The sequence below is a fragment of the Palaemon carinicauda genome, chromosome 15 (genome assembly GCF_036898095.1).
Source record: "Palaemon carinicauda isolate YSFRI2023 chromosome 15, ASM3689809v2, whole genome shotgun sequence".
In the NCBI taxonomy this organism is placed as follows: Eukaryota; Metazoa; Arthropoda; class Malacostraca; order Decapoda; family Palaemonidae; genus Palaemon; species Palaemon carinicauda.
Window position 1 is genome coordinate 76,945,294 of NC_090739.1, and position 17,494 is coordinate 76,962,787.

The following is a 17,494-nucleotide window of genomic DNA, read 5'->3' on the forward strand; positions in this document are numbered from 1 at the left end:
GCTCCAGACTCCTGACGCAGCTTTTAAACGTGCCTTTAGCACTGGGCCTGTCACTGCTGTGAACTGTAGAGAGCCCAAGACTCTTTCCTGTTGGCGTCTTGAAATCCTCTTGTAACGGATTAGTCTCCTGACAGATCCCGCTATCTCTCTCCTCTTCTTGAATAGAATGGAGAAGTGGTGTGACTTTAAGTTCCATTGGATTCCCAACCACTGGAACTGTTGAGCTGGAGTGAGACGAGACTTCTTGCGGTTGATCTTGAAGCATAAGTGTTCCAGAAACTGGATCACTTTTTGAGCTGCCTGCAGACAAGTAATCTTGGATGCTGCCATACCAACCAATCGTCTAAGTAAGCTACCACTTGAACCCCTTCGGTGCGTAGCTGTTGAATGACTGTGTCTGCTAGCTGGGTGAATATCCGTGGGGCTGTGTTCAGTCCAAAGGGCATTGCTCTGAAGACAAACTTCTTCTTCTATAGTCTGAATCCTAGGTAGGGGGAGAAGAGGCGACTCATCTGTAGATGCCACTAAGCATCTGCCAGGTCTATTGAGACCGTGAACACCCCTTTTGCAGAAGGGTCCTTATGTGTTGCAGAGTAAGCATCCGGAACTTGTTGTTCTCGATGAACTTGTTGAGTGGAGACAAGTCTAGAATGACGCTGAGTTTGTCTGAGTCTTTCTTCGGAACACAAAACAGATTTCTCTGGAACTTGATGGACTTTGCTTTCCTTATCACCTTCTTGGTCAAGAGTTCTGAGATATATTCTTCTAACAAGGGGGTGGAGTGTTGGAAGAATTCTGGAAAACGGGGCGGAGTTTTGTTCCATTTCCATCCGAGTTCATTCGTAATTAGGCTGTGGTCCAGGGATCGAAGGTCCAGCGATCCCGAAAATGATGGAGTCTGCCCCCTACCTGAAACCCCTCATTGCTTGGGGGGTCCTGCAGACTTATCTCCGTGACCACATCCTCCTCGGCCCCGAGAGAAATTACCTCTTGAAGAACCTCTCCTGGAACCTCTTCCTTTCTGGCTGGGACAAAAGGAAGTCGACTGCTTTTCAAAGGTAGGGTTGAAAACAGGCGACTGAGTTACCAGCTGCTGAGGGACCATCTGGAAGGTGGTCTGAGGCACTATGGTCGTGGTCATGGTGAGAACTTGCGCAGGTCTTTGAGGTCTTCTTGCTCTCTTGTTCTTGGGTGGGGACCTCCCTCCGTAGAAGATTTCCTCTTCGAGGACATATCCATTTTTGGAGAAGGTTCCTGTTCTCCGTCACTGCCCTTGCAATGGCCTCTTGGACCAGATTTTGTGGAAAGAGGTCTTTACCCCAGATGCTCGAGGTAATCAACTTCCGTGGTTCGTGCCGGATGGTCGCTACAGCCAGGAAGAACTCTCTGCAAGCTCTCCTCGCCCTGAGGAAAGTGTAAAAGTCCTTCACAAGGGTACCCATGTGAGACTTAACCAGGAAAAGGAAGATTTCTGGGGCATTATGCTTGCTTGCACTTAATTCCAGGCAATTCTGTTGAGAGAGATAGGTCGCAAGTCTCTCCTTCGACTCCTGTTCCTTCTTCAGAAGATGGTCTGGCAACTTAGGAAGGTTCTCGTTGAACTGCTGTCCAGCAATCTCCGGGTCTAGTTTGGAGACGGAGAAGGTTAGGTGGACATCCTTCCACTTTCCTTTACTAGTAGGCAGTGCGAGGGAGAATGGGTTGCATTCTTCTAAAGTCGGGCAGGGTTGTCCCTCGTCGATAGCCTTGACAACAAAGTCGAACGCTTTCTCTATAAAAGGAAAGGAGATCGAGGAAGGGGCAAGAAAAGTAGCGTGCTTCTTGCTCAGCACTGAAACTTTAGTATTGGTATAGCCCGACCCAAGGATGGTCTGCACCTTATCATGTTCAAACACAATGACCTCCTTAGGGACCGTTTCTTCTCGGGTTGCACTCTCATCCCGCAGTCTCACATTAGCACTCGGGATAAGCAGAGAAGCTAGGCCAGAACTTGAGGTCTTCAATAGGTCTGGCTCCCAGCTTCTCAGAAACGAACAGTTTCCCATCCATCATGGGCATGTGCTCCACATGCCTCCAGGGATTGGTTTTGGAGAAATGAGGAAGATCGGACACTAAGAGGCTTCTTTGACGTGCCCTTGGCGGTCCCGAGATGGTCAATCTTCTCCTGCATGGTCCTTTGATGCTGTCTGAATGACTCCTGCATGGCCTTCTGCTTCTGTTTGAACGACTCCATCATGAGTTAAGAGACGCCAGAATCTCATCACTTGCACTGGCCTGAGCAATAGGTTGTGGAGTTGGTGCAGAGGACGTCAATGGTAACAATTGGTATGCGGCCAAAGCAAACTGAGGGTCTTCTGTCATCGCCGAAAGGGATTCCTCTTCCTCCATGAGGGGAATATCCTCGTCCTCTTCAGGGATGCCGTGCAGCAGGTCTTGTTCCATGTCAGAGGACACTTCTGACATCCTCTCTTGCTGGATGTCCATGTCCTCTACAGTCCTACTGGCGTCAGAGTCAGCCTACAGCTGGATGAAGGGAGACTGAAGCTGTTCCTGGGACACCACCGCGCTAGGAAGAGCCTTGGGGAACAATATACGCCTCAGGGAGTCGTTTGCTAGGTATGGACCCGGGGAGTTCTTCTGGAACCCCCTTAGCCACTTGCGAAGGGTCTTCCTCGCCGTGTCCCTAGTCTCTAGGGTAACTAAAGGGGCTTCGCCGAAGCCGTTGGTAAGCAGAGTCGAGCAGATGGTGCAGCTTTTCGGGTCCCAATATTTCAGGACTCCTGTGATGATGCAGTAGGGGGCATGAGACCTACACTTCGTGTGGCCACAGAAGTCCCTCCCCTTGTGGTTACAGAACATCGCTCCACATTTCTCCCCAGTATCATCCTGTAAAGAAGGAGAAGATTTCAATGAGTATAACATCTTGTATCTCAGGGATATATAAAGCATGCATTATATAATAGCAATAGTAATCACTATTGTATATGGTAGCTTAGGATAGTAAGCTTGAAGGGAAATAAGAAAAGACACATATCCGAGTGTATTTTCTTCCCAGACTATTGCTGAGACCTCCGTCCGTATTAATACCAAGTTTCCCTTATAGGGAAGGTTACAAGGGAGAGAAACTCTAGAAACTAGAGTTAGTGTTAGTAAGTAATTTATACCAACATCATCCACCTGTAGTACTGTATTAATACAGATCGGGTATTGTAAATCCCAGATGATCAAAGAAAACCATCTGGCTGTTGAAGGATTACTCAACCTCAATAAAAGAGTGTGGTCTCTACAATCGTCTGCGATAGGGAACACAGGAAAACATATATACTACTGTATGATTATATTCAGTAGACTGCCAGCAGTCATCGCTGGCAGTAGGTTAGTAAATGACAGTGCTAACCAAAAGAAAGAGAGAAAGATTAACGAAGGAGGGTTCCCACTATTTTGAAGGACATAATAGTGGGAAGTATCAGAGGACTATATGCATAATTACAATCTACCTTCTAGAGTGAAAGTTCCAATGGAAGGGAGAAGAATCTGGCAGATTCTGGCTCCCACCCATCTGCATACTAGCCTGCCGCCGGCAGTAGAGCCAGCAGCTAAAGAAATCAAATGGCAACTCAAGGGAGAGCTGAGGACTTTCAAAGTATAACAGGTTTCAGGCTGACGGCTGTCAGAAGACGTCTCAGCCCTCCCTCATTCTCATCAACTTTCTATCACGGAAGGAAAGTCAGGGAGAAGGCAGCAGCGAGACGAAGGATCTAACTGCCACCGGCAGAACACCAGCCGGCAAAACAACCGTCCCGGCTAGCCGGGGTGATTGTCAGAATACCAGTGAAAGAATCTTGTGACGACATGCCGTTACAAGAGGAAAAAGAGGGAGGGGGCAAGAGTCTCATAGTTCATTGTCGTAAGAGGCTGATGCAGGCCATGTCGCCCTCCTCAAAACAATGAGCTGGGAAATAAGACTTCTCGTACTGAGGACGCTGCCGTCGGCAAGACAAGGGCACCCTGATTATGACACTGTCTGTCTCAAAGCTGGAGGTAGGAAGAACATCGCTCTACTCAACAGCAACGCGGACAGACAGTGACGGCTGCCTATGCCGGTGGCACCAATCAGGGAGGGAAGGAAGGGATTAGCCTCTTCTCTCAGAGAGAGGACTATTATCGTAACTTATCTGGAATACTCCATAGATTCGAGAGAATATATAAACTCATCAGAATCGAAAAGAAACGATAAAGACGGAGACTAAGCAGGGGAAACACTTAACAAACGCATAATTTGAGCAAAGGTAACTCTGCTCCGCTAGGAGCTCCAGCAAAGGTGATCGAGTACCACCGGGGCTCCAGCACGAATATGTTAATGTAAAGTCGAATAATAACTTAAAAAGTTAAAAATTCATGCATGCATATCACATCTTATATAAATTGCTTAAATAGCTAACATATTAGCGTATAGCTGGGAAAGGGTCGCCAGATTATCTAAATAATATACAATAATATAAGGGGCGACAGCAGTCATGAAATGGCTGTCTTCAGCATCAGCAATGCTCACCAAAATACACCTAAATTAATTAATTTAACTGTGAAAACTGAGACCAAAATTACACCAAGGAAAGATTGAATACTCAACATTCCAGATGACGAAGATGCTGATGATTGCATGACGAAATAAATCCAATCTTGAAAAAACACCGGGCTAAGAGAGAACACACACGCTCTTAGCAGGCTGCAAGAATAGGAATGGAGTCACAGTAGTAGTAGGGAAGGGGATCCACCGGGTACCTACAACAGCACCCCTTCCTTCTTGCCACTCTTCCCCCTTAATCGAAGTGTTAAATCTATTTGGGTTGAAGATTGCCATGTGTTGTACTTAAAAATAGGTCCCCTGATGATGTCCTTTATTGGATACTCGTGCCAAGGGTTGGAAGCCTGGAGACCTTTGGTTTTAATTCTATGGGAGTATCACTGTAGCAAATATCCCTTAGAAGGCTACCTTTAGAAACCCTTCCATCAGCACGACATGGAAACAGCCCAAATATATATATATATATAATATTATATATATATATAATATGAAATGTATATGTAAATGTATAATTATATATAATATATATTATAGATATATATATATATATATCTATATAATATATATATATGTATATAATATCTATCTATATATATATATATGTATTTATTATATATATATATATATATGGGTAAGGTTTGTTGGGGGTGCAGATATCTATGGTTATTTTAGGATACGTCCCTGATTATACACGATATCCACGGATAGTCGTTTCCGGGGTTGGAACCCCGTGATATCTAACGGTAATTCTCTTGTAATATCTATCGCAGAAATATACTGTATTATATATATATATATTATATACATATATATAATATATATATATATATATATATGTATGTATATATTTATATATATGTACATATATACAGTATATGTATATATATATATTTATATATATGTATGTAATACATATATATGTAATATATAATAAATATATATATTATATATATATATATATATATATTTATATTTATAACTGTATATGCATATATAAATATATAATCTACTGTACCTAATATTTGTATATGCAGTTTATACAGAATAAATATATATAATATATATATATATGTATATATATATATATATATATATATACATACACCAGGCACTTCCCCCAATTGTAGGGGGTAGCCGACATTGAAAAATGAAAAAAGGGGACCTTACCTCTCTACATTCCTCCCAGCCTGTCAAGGGACTCAACTGGTACTGCTAGGGTGCCACAGCCCACCCTCCCCCATTATCCACCACAGATGAAGCTTCATAACCCTGAAGCCCCTACTGCTGCTACCTCCGCGGTCATCCAAGGCAACCGAAGGAAGCAGCAGGCCCTACCGGAACTGCGTCACAATTGCTCGCCATTCATTCCTATTTCTAGCATGCTCACTCGTCTCTCTCACATTTATCCTCCTATCACCACGAGCTTTCTTCACTCCATCCATCCACCCAAACCTTGGCCTTCCTCTTGTACTTCTCCCATCAACTATTGCATTCATCACCTTCTTTAGCAGACAGCCATTTTCCATTCTCTTAACATGGCCAAACCACCTCAACACATTCATATCCACTCTAGCTGCCAACTTATTGCTTACACCCCTTTCTCACCCTCACTACTTCGTTCCTAACCCTATCTACTCGAGATACACCAGGCCATACTCCTTAGACACTTCATCTCAATCACATTCAATTTATCTCTCCGTCATTTTCATTCGATACAACTCCGATCCATACATCACAGTTGGTACAATCATTTTCTCATACAGAACTCTCTTTACATTCATGCCTAACCCTCCATTCTTTACCATTCCCTTCACTGGCCCCCACACTTTGCATCCTTCATTCACTCTCTGACATACATCTGCTTCCACTCCACCATTTGCTGCAACACCAGGCCCCAAGTACTTAAACTGATCCACCTCTTCAAGTAACTTTCCATTCAACATGACATTCAACCTCGCACCACCTTCCCTTCTCGCACATCTCATAACCTTACTCTTACCCACATTAACTCTCAATTTCCTTCTCACACACCCTTCCAAATTCTGTCACTAATCGGCCAAGCTTCTCTTCCGCATCTGCAACCAGTACAGTATCATCCGCAAACAACAACTAATTTACCTCCCATTCATGATCATTCTCGTCTACCAGTTTCAATTCTCGTTCAAGCACTCGAGCCTTCACCTCTCTCACCACTCCATCAACATAAAAGTTAAACATCCATGGCGACATCACACATCCCTGTCTCAGCCCCACTCTCACCAGAAACCAATCACTTACTTCATCTTCTATCCTAACACATGCTTTACTACCTTTGTTGAAACTTTTCACTGCTTGCAACAACCTTCCACCAATTTCATATAACCTCATCACATTCTACATCACTTCCCTATCAACTCTATTATCATAAGCTTTCTCCAGATCCACAAACGCAACATACACCTCCTTACCTTTTGCTAAACATTTCTCGCATATCTGCCTAACTGTAAAAATCTGATTCATACATCCCCTACCTCTTTTAAAACCACCCTGTACTTCTAAGATTGCATTCTCTTTTTTATCCCTAATCCTTTTAATCAGTACTCTACCATACACTTTTCCAACCACACTCAACAAACTAATACCCCTTGAATTACAACACTCATGCACATCTCCCTTACCCTTATATAGTGGTACAATACATGCACAAACCCAATCTACAGGTACTATTGACAACACAAAGCACATATTAAGCAATCTCACCACCATTCAAGTACATTCACACCCCTTTTCTTTAACATCTCAGTTCTCACACCATCCATACCAGGTGCTTTTCCTACTCTCGTTTCATCTAGTGCTCTCCTCACTTCCTCTCTTGCAATCTCTCTCTCATTCTCATCTCACATCACAGGCACCACAACACCTGCAACAGCAATTATATCTGCCTACCTATTATCCTCAACATTCAGTAAACTTTTAAAATATTCCGCCCACTTTTTACTTGCCTCCTCTCCTTTTAACAACCTTCCATTTCTATCTATCACTGTCCCTTCAATTCTCGAAACAGCCTTCCTTACTCTTTTCACTTCTTTCCAGAACTTCTTATTCTTTTCATATGAATGACCCATATATATATATATATATATATATATATATATATATATATATATATATATATATATATATATATATATATATATATATATAATATATATAATGTGTGTAGCCTATGCATGCGTGTAGGTTTTTCATATGGTTACCGAAGTAATGAGAGTTGCGCTCATTGGTGGTTAAAGACTAGGGAAATGTCATTGCCTGACATACGAAGTTACATTTATAACCAATACCATTGATATACCATGTCTATATCTTCTACTTTAAAGTTTCAACATGTGATAATTGTTTACAACACCACGCTCTCCATTTACTCTAAAATAATGCAATCCTGCAGTTCTCATCTTCTTGCACAGTAATTAGGTGGTTATTTAAATTCTGGGAAAGCAATAATTAGCAAGATATGTTGAAGAAGGGCAAAAGGGTTATAAAAAGAAAATAGCTCGGTTTCCTCACTAAATGACTTGGAACTGACATGTCAACATAGTCAGCCAAACAGAATTCGTGATGCCAGCGTACATAAACAGAAGTTTGTGATGCCAGTGTACATTTGATATACTGTATATTCAAAATATACATAATTAAAATTGGATTAATTACACAAAAGTGTCTATAAAATATGCAATTTACAAATAGTGACACTTTTGAGTAATCACTCAATTTTTGATTAAGTACATTTTGAATATACAGTATATCAAATGTACGCTGGCATCACGAACTTCTCTTTATGTACGCTGGCATCACGAATTCTGTTTGGTTGACTATGTTGATATGTCAGTTCCAAGTCATTTAGTGAGGAAACCGAGCTATTTTCTTTTTATAACCCCTTCACCATTCCTCAACATATCTGGCTGATTATTGCTTTCCCAGAATTTGAATAACCACCTAATTACTGTGCAAGAAGATGAGAACTTCAGGATTGCATTATTTTGGAGTAAATGGAGAGCGTGGTGTTGTAAACAATTAACCAACATGTCAATGTTTTATTAAGTCTGCGAGGGAACTTTAAACTTGATAGTTGTATAAGTAACACCCCTTCAGCCTTTGGGATGTGAGGGCTAATGTTTATAAAGATTGTGATGCACGAGCGAGTTGCAGCAATTTCTAAATACTGTCACATAGACGAGAAATGCGGCAAATTTTATTAATTTCTGCAAGTTTTGGGTATAATTTCACACAAAATCTGCTTGGATATCCTTATAGTATGTATTGAAGTTCTGTATACCGTAGCACATCCTGCTGATGGATGAAGTAATGTCGGTTATAGGGCTTCAACACAAAAATTCTTGTCTCATATCAGTATAATGTTTGGTGAGTGTAGGTTCCAATTTCGAGATGAGATTGTAAAACGTATTTGGATCCATTCTCATGAAATTTATGAAATATAGTTTTCATTCACTTCAAAACTCTCATAGTATTGTAATAAGACTTTCCAAATTTTGTCGCCTTTGCAAACACTTTGCACCAGATTTTCTTCTTCCTTTTTTCTAGCACATACAACAATAACAATACACAAGAGAATTTTATTTTTGCGCGTAGGAGTCAGGACTGTCCATTTTCTCGTTAGTCATGGCAATCCCTCTTGGTGCTGTCACTAGGCTCTCACTACTCAACTCTCATCGTTTGGACACAAGCTTAAAGAAATTTACTGAACTTTGTTTGATGAGAAACAAAGTTCACCGAAGGTCATAAGTTTCAATGTAGAAGGTCTCTCGGCCACAAAACTGGAAATTCTCAGCAATCTTAAAGTGGACATCTTATGTCTTCAAGAGAAACATAAGGACTCAGCACCATCAAAAATGCAAGGCATGCATTTGGCAATCTACCACTTAATCCCCGTCCACAGTGGTACAATATACATGAAGATTCCAAGTGTATGGTAAGATTTTGTTTTACTTCTAGAAGAAATATCCGAAGCTTACTCATTTTGTTTTTGCCTGTTTTTTACTATTTTGATTGTAATTGAAGAGGAGCGATTGTTTCAAGAACAAGATATCTGAGACACTGACATGGTTCTAAACAAAGTGCTCATTGCTTTTTCTGCTTCTTGGGTTCTGCTTTCTTTTTGTTTGTTTATCTGTAATGTATATAGTATTCCTAAGCATGTACAGAGTTTTTAAACTTTTTAGTTTTGTTTTATATCTTATTCTATTTATGATAAATTTGATTTCTACAGTTATACTTCATATAATAAGCTCATTCTTTTAGGTATGTAGTACAGGGATCAATGTGCTGCAAAGTAAAATAAGAATGCCAACACCTTGAGCAGTACACTAATCAAAATTAACACCGTACCTAAATCTATTCAGATACTATTCACAAAACTCTTCAAACCAAAGTTCTGTGCACTTGTTCAGTTTCATACTCTTATCCCAATCACAGTTTTATAATTTCTATGTATGATAAGGTATTATGGTCAGAGTGAAGTTTATATATGTAAAAGGTATGTGCTAAAAAGGTCATGTTAGAAAACAACATGGAAGATAATAAGCTAACAAACTCAAATCATGGACCATTACTCAAAACCAAGATAAAACTGGATAAAAAAATTAAGGACAGATAATAGTCAAGTGAATGAATTCTTGGAATAACGAGCTTTCTTTAAAAAAAAACCTCATTATGTATATTAATGTATCTTAAAGTATTTTTCATAAAATGGATTTTGAGCAAAGTGAAAAATCTATTTTTGGGTGAGATAGCCATGTCGTCCTGATGGAAGGTTCCTTTAGGTAGCTTTCTAAGGGATATTTGCTACAGTGATACTCCCAGAGAATTAACCGGTGTCCAGAATTCTAACTCGACGCGAGTATCCTTAATATAACTTTAAGGATATCGCATAATATCAGGGGACGTATTTTTAGATACGACACATAGCAATCTTCACCCCAAATAGATTTAACTCTTTGAGGGGGAAGAGTGGCGAACGAAAAAGGGGAGCCGTTATCTAGATAGCCTGTGGACCTCCTATCCGTACTACGGGCCGCTATTCCTTACTTGCATTTAAGCTGGAATAGCCACAGATAGAGTAGTTTCGGGTGGGGTCATTGAAGAAAGAAGGGTGGGTCCATCAGGACGACATGCCTATCTCACCCAAAAATAGATTTTTTACTTTGCTCAAAATCTGTTTTTGGGCTCGGCTATGTCGTCCTAATGGAAGCTTACCTGAGAATTAACTTGAAAGTACTATATCTGTGGGTTTGTGTGAGTGCCTTTACTTTGAATGAGTTCCTTATATGGTCTGATAGACCATATCTGTCATATCCACTGAGCTTCAAACTGGCTTAGGGCTCCCTGCCCCCTGCAGGGAAAGTGTCGACTTCGACTATAAGGATTCAAAGTTTGTATATCCGTAAGAACAAAAGGGAAACTTTCTAGAGGTTACCTTTTTATGCTTTGAGCATCTTTACTATTCAAGGTTCTATTTGAAGGAATAGAATAAAACTCTAGGTTGCTTTTATTTCTATCAAGTGAGGATAAAGTAAGATGCAGCTACATTTTCTGTTTATTTTTATAGGCAAATAAATTATAAAATGTAGCTATAACAAAGTAGAAATCTAACCTTGCATAGATAAACATCATGGTTATATATATTTCTGACCTGTAAGGGAAGAATATACATATATGAATTCATTAATAATTTAATGCCATTCAAAATGAATGTGAAACCAAGTATGACTAGTTTCTCTCAGATGTTGGATATGCATCAACACTGTGTTCAAATATTCACACGGCACTGGTGTTATTGGTTAGATTCTGCACCTGTATAGAATAGTCTATTAATCACCGTAATGATTTTACTAGAAGGTATTAATACCCATTTACCCAATGCACTGTTGAGTCCCAAAACAATCCACTGTTCATCACAGCACTAGACAACGGGTTTTATGACACTACCTGCCACCACCACAAAGTGTTTTATGTCATGTACTTGTTTCGCATAATGTTTATAGAAGACTCTGGATGATTTCCACCCTGTATATGAGCGGAGCCTCTCAAAGTCCATGTGTTGAAAGAAATTCAACGAAGAAGCAACTTTCCTCGGATCGTGACCTGCGAGTGTGCTGTCAGGATCCGCTCTGCGAATAAAGTAGGTGAGCTTCGCTCTCAGTTGTCTTAGGGATAGATTCGATCCTGAGGTTTCGCTTCGGAAGAGCTGTCCCTCCTTGAAGTCTGAAGTTCTTCGAAGATAGACCTTGAGACACTCTACTGGGCATAGAGAGACATCTTCCTTCAGTGGGCAGACTCTCCAAGGACCCTACCTCTTGGTGGGCAGCTCATTCTTGGCAAGAAAGGCAGGATCAGGGAAAAGATTCAGTTCTTCTGCGTCCAGGAACTGAATATCGCCTTCGTTTCTGGATAAGGCCACGATTTCACTAACTCTAGCCCCTGACTTTCTGTGTTAGATCCTTTAGGGTGCAATCCTCATTGTTCAGATTCGAAGCATAGTGCAAGACTTTGTCCAACGACCATGTGATGGGCTTTGGAGCGGTTGCCGGCTTGAGTCTAGCACATGCTTTTGGTATCTTATTGAAGATTTCACTTGTGAGGTCCACCTCAAAGGCATACAGAAGAGATCTAGTCAAAGCCGACTTACACGCGGTTATCGTAGTGGAACCCAGGACTTGTTCATGTAGGGGGATGGAGAGAGAGGGACAGAAATCTGTCGATATTTCTGTTGGTTTCCTTGATTTCACAAAAGACACCCATTTCTTCCAGGATGATTCGTAGTGTCTCCTAGTTGAACTTGACTTGTACTCTTCAATGAAGTCGACTTTGTCTTTCGAGATCCAAAACTTTTTATTCGCTGCTAGGGTGAGAAAATCATGAGATGTAGGTTATTGGTTCTCGAGGATGAAGCGTAAACAGTCGACTTCTGAACCAGTTGGGATAAAACTGGGTTCGGCAGAGGAAGTAGCTTCAGTTTCAATTCTAGAACTAGAGGGAACCAATTCCTTTTGGGCCATTTGGGGGCCACTACTGCAGCTGTCCCTCTGAAGGATCTTAGCTTGTCGAGGACTTTTAGCAGGAGATTAGTTGGTGGAAATAGGTAAATCCGATTCCATCTGTTCCAGTCGAGAGACATGGCGTCTATCGCTTCTGCTTGAGGGTCCATATAAGGGGCTACGTAACGAGGTAGTTTCTTGTTGTCGCTCGTCGCAAAGAGGTTGATCTGCAGTTCCGGGACTTTTTCTGAGATGAAGGAGAATGAGTCTGCATCTAGGGACCATTCTGTCTCTATCGGCTCTCACCTGGATAGAGCGTCAGCCGTCACGTTGCGGAACCCCTGAAGGTGAACTGCTGATAAGTGCCATCCTCTCTTCCTTGCCAGGTAGAAGTTGGTTAACATCACATGATTGATGTGAGGTGATTTCGAGCCTTGTCGATTTAGACATTTTACTATCACTTCATTGTCCTGGACCAATCTGATGTGGATTGCTCTGCAAGGGGATAGTTTCTTCAACGTTAGGAAGACTGCCATGGCCTCCAAGATGTTGATGTGAAAGGTTTTGAACTGGTGCGACCAATTCCCTTGCACTTTTCTTTCATGCAAATGGCCTCCCCATCCTTCCAGGGAGGCTTCCGTGTGTATCACTAATTCTCTTTCCTGTTGGCGTCTTGATATCCTCTTGTATTGGATTAATCTCTTGACAGCTCCCGCTATCTCTCTCCTCTTCTTGAATGGAATGGAGAGGTGGTGTGACTGTAAGTTCCATTGGATTCCTAACCATTGGAACCTCTGAGCTGGAGAAAGGTGAGACTTCTTGCGATTGATCTTGAAGCCCAGGTGCTCCAGGAACTGGATCACCTTTCTGGCCGCTTGCACACAAGTAGTCTTGGATGCTGCCCACACCAGCCAATCATCTAGATATGCTACTACTTGAACTCCCTCGGAGCGTAGTTGCTGGACAATTGTATCTGCTAGCTTTGTGAATATCCTTGGGGCTATGTTTAGTCCAAAGAGCATGGCTTTGAAGACAAATTTTGCCTCCTGTAGCCTGAATCCTAGGTAAAAGGAGAGGGGGCGACTGACTGGTAGGTGCCATTAAGCATCTGCCAGGTCTATTGAGACTGTGTACGATACCTTTGGGTAGAAGGGTCCTTATGTGTTGCAAGGTAAGCATCCGGAACTTGTTCTCGATGAACTTGTTGAGTGGAGACAAGTCTAGAATGATTCTGACTTTGTCTGAGCCTTTCTTGGGAACACAAAACAGCCTTCCCTGGAACTTGATGGACTTCAATTTCCTTATCACCTTCTTGTTTAAGATTTCTGAAGTATATTCTTCCAACAAAGGGGTGGAGTGTTGGAAGAATTCTGGAAAAGGGGGTGGAATCTCGTTCCATTTCCACCTAAGTCCATTCATGATTAGGCTGTGGGCCCAGGGATCGAAGGTCCAACGATCCTGAAAGTGAGAGTCTGCCCCCTTCAAGTGCCTAGTGGATGTCCGCATTGATCTTCAGTTGGACGAAGGGAGGCTGGACCTGTTCCTGGGGCACTACCGCGCTAGGGTGAGCCTTAGGGAATTGAAGGCACCTAAGAGATTCATTGGGCAGGTAAGGTCCCGGAGAGTTCATTTGGAACCCTCTTACCCACCTACGAAGAGTTTCCCTTGCTGTATCCCTAGCCTCTAAGAAGACAGGGATGGTTTCTCCAAAGCTGTTGGACAGCAAGGTCGAGCAGTTAAAGCAACCCGTCGGGTCCCAGTACCTCAGGGATCCAGATACGATGCAGCAGGGGGCATGAGACCTGCATATCGTATGCCCACAAAAGTCCTTACTCTTGTGGTTACAGAACATAACTGCACACGTCACCATTGACTCCTCCTGTAAAGGAAAAGGGTTTGATGAGTATTCAGTTGTTTATATCATTGATATAAATACACACATTTAACAGAAATACTTACTATTATAATTAATAGCTTAGGATAGTAAGCTAGAAAGGAAATAGGAAAGACACATATCTGTTATTCCTCTCCCAGGCAATCGCTGAGACCTCCGTCAATATTAATATTTAGATTCCCTATAAGGGAAAATACAGGGTGGAATGACCCTAATATTTAGAGACGGGGTTAGTAAATATTTATACTAACTTCGCCACCTGTAGTATATCAATATTGAACAGTGTTTTATATGGGTCCCGGTGATTAAAGGATTCATATGGGTGTTGAGGGATTACTCAACCTCAACATGTTATGAGGTCCCAACAATAGACTGTGATAGGATACACAGAGTATGTTAGAAATTACTTGTACTACTGTATTGTTGTATACTGTAGTTTTACCGGTACACTACTGGGGTTAGGCTAGTGCCTGGCGGCACTAACTGATAGAGAGAGAAAAAGAATGGAAAGGAGGGTTTCCTATTATTATGATTTAGCACAATAACTGGAAGTGTAGGAGGACTATCCTGCTGCCTACTGTCTCCTTGCCAGAATAAGAGTTCTAATGGAAGGGGAGGAATCCATGTGATTCTAGCTTCCATCCATCCACAAAAGTTTGCCGCCGGCTGTACTGCTGATTGAAAGGTTTGTGGATGGCAGACCAAGAGAGGACTGAAGAATTCTCAACGGTATGTTGGGTTTCCCACCGGCAGCCGTCTGGGCCGGCCGGGCATTCACTTCCGGTGAAGGAAGGGCATAAGGAGGAAGTAACCGAGGTGACTACCTAACCGCCGCTGGTAGGGTCCCGGCCAGTAACGCGGTCAACCCGGCAAGCCGTTATGACTGTCTGAGTACCGGTGAAAGAATGTTAAGACGGCTAGGCCGACACTAAAGGACAGAGGGGGGAGGGGAAAGGGCCTTATAGTTCACAGGGGAGAAAGGCAGCAGCAGGTTGCCGCCTACCTTCGGCTGTGAACTAAGGAAGCATGGCTTCCTGTGCCGATGACGTTGTGGGCGGCAGAGGAACAAAGATTTCCCTGCCGGCGACATTGTCGGCTGCAAGACAGGACACCCTGAGCTACCATCTTACTTCAAAGCCGGGATACTTGGCGGCAAAGAAGACAGACAGTGTTATAACTATCTAGGTCAAGCCGGAGTTCTACTCAACGGCAATGACGAAAGGTAGAGGTTGCCGCCTGTAATGGCGACGGCTCAGGAAGGGAGGAAGGGTTTAGCCTCTTTTCTCTAAAAGAGGATATATATCAAACCTTATCCATAAATTCTAGGGGATGTATGTCCCCATCCGAATTAATAAGGAACGATAGGGTGAAGTTAAACATGGGGAATTACTTTACTAACGTATAGTGGAGACCGCGGCCAAGGTTAGTACCACCGGGGTCCCCGGCGTATACGAAAAGTAAAGTCATATTTAGGAAGAGGAATAAAACAATATCGTATGCATAATCTTCACTAGTATAATTCGCCTAACTAGCTAAATTTATAGCTAAATACCGGGAATGTCGCTCTACTGACTAAATAAAATGCAATTGTAATGCGCGACAGCGGTCTTAAAATGGCTGCCTCCGGTGTTGGCTACGCTCAACCGAACTCACTTAAATTATATGAATTTAACTGTGAGAAGGGAGCCTAAAATTATACACAAGAAAAAATAAATACTCAACTTTCCAGAGGATGTAGATGCTGGAGATTGCATGATTATTATTCCAAAAATCCGTAACAAACACCGGGAAAAGCTTGGGAGCGGACTTAGCTTAAATGCTACAGAACAAGGAATGGCGGCCCATAGTATAGTATGGATAGGAAATCCACCGGGTACCTAGATAACGGCTACCCTTTTTTGTTCGCCACTCTTCCCCCTCAAAGAGTTAAATCTATTCGAGGTGAAGATTGCTATGTGTCGTATCAAAAAATACGTCCCCTGATATTATGCGATATCCTTAAAGTTATATTAAGGATACTGGCGTCGAGTTAGAATTCTGGAGACCTTCGGTTAATTCTCGGGAGTATCACTGTAGCAAATATCCCTTAGAAAGCTACCTAAAGGAACCTTCCACCAGGACGACATGGCCGAGCCCAAAAATCCATTTCATTTGCATGGCATCAAAAACGGCTATACTTTGCAGGGCATCAGATTCCCTAAAGTCAACAATCAATTGTCAGTAACAAGACTTACAGTAAATGTTTTTCCCTTGTAGATTAGTAATCTCCATTATTGCATTTACTTTATCTTGAGGAAAATTTTGACATAGTTTATAAATATTCATCATAAGAACATAGCATAACAAATTATAACAGAAGTTTTCCCTATAAATGATGTACAAAGTCAGCAATCAACCACAAAATTTCAATTGGTTCTGTTACTTTCTTTGTATTCTGGAAAGAATTTCTGTGCATAATTACTATTATCTGAAAAGGCCACATTGCTAACAATTCTTCATATCTTATGTACATTAACTCTTGTTTTTTCATGATTTAGTTTCAACGAATTTCAAGATACAGTATACATATATGCAGTATAGACTGTATATACTAGATACATTTTTCTTTAGCCCAAAAAAACCATGTCATTAAAATTTGGTATTATTTTCTTCAGATTTTCTTAATCCATCCTCTAGCGACAAGACATGTGCCTTACTTCCAGAAAAGAAAAATGGTAAGTGGCAATGCATTTCTATTTCTTGCACTTAGATAAGTGGTGAGTTTGGTGTACTAATCTTTAGTGATTGGGGAATTACTAATATTAATGAAAAACTTTATAATGTACAGTATAAAGAATTTGATGCACTACTCTTTTGTTGTTAAGGACATGCTAATATCAAAGAAAAACTTTATAGAAGTATATTGAAAGTATTCCAGGTTCACAAGGGGGGGGGGGGGGGGACTTTTCTAAATGGACAGCCTCCCTATGAAAACATTTAGAG

At 41.6% G+C, this 17,494-nt stretch overlaps 1 protein-coding gene across 7 annotated transcripts in view; it reads left to right on the forward strand.

The window, feature by feature from the left end:
- The window catches only part of LOC137654679 (high affinity copper uptake protein 1-like), a 206,114-nt gene that overhangs the window by 187,639 nt on the left and 981 nt on the right, over nt 1–17,494 (forward strand). For all 7 annotated transcript variants that reach the window (XM_068388545.1, XM_068388542.1, XM_068388541.1 and 4 more), the window contains exon 5: nt 17,167–17,226. In XM_068388545.1, the coding sequence (XP_068244646.1) occupies nt 17,167–17,226 (60 nt within the window). The remainder of the gene's footprint in view (nt 1–17,166; nt 17,227–17,494) is intronic.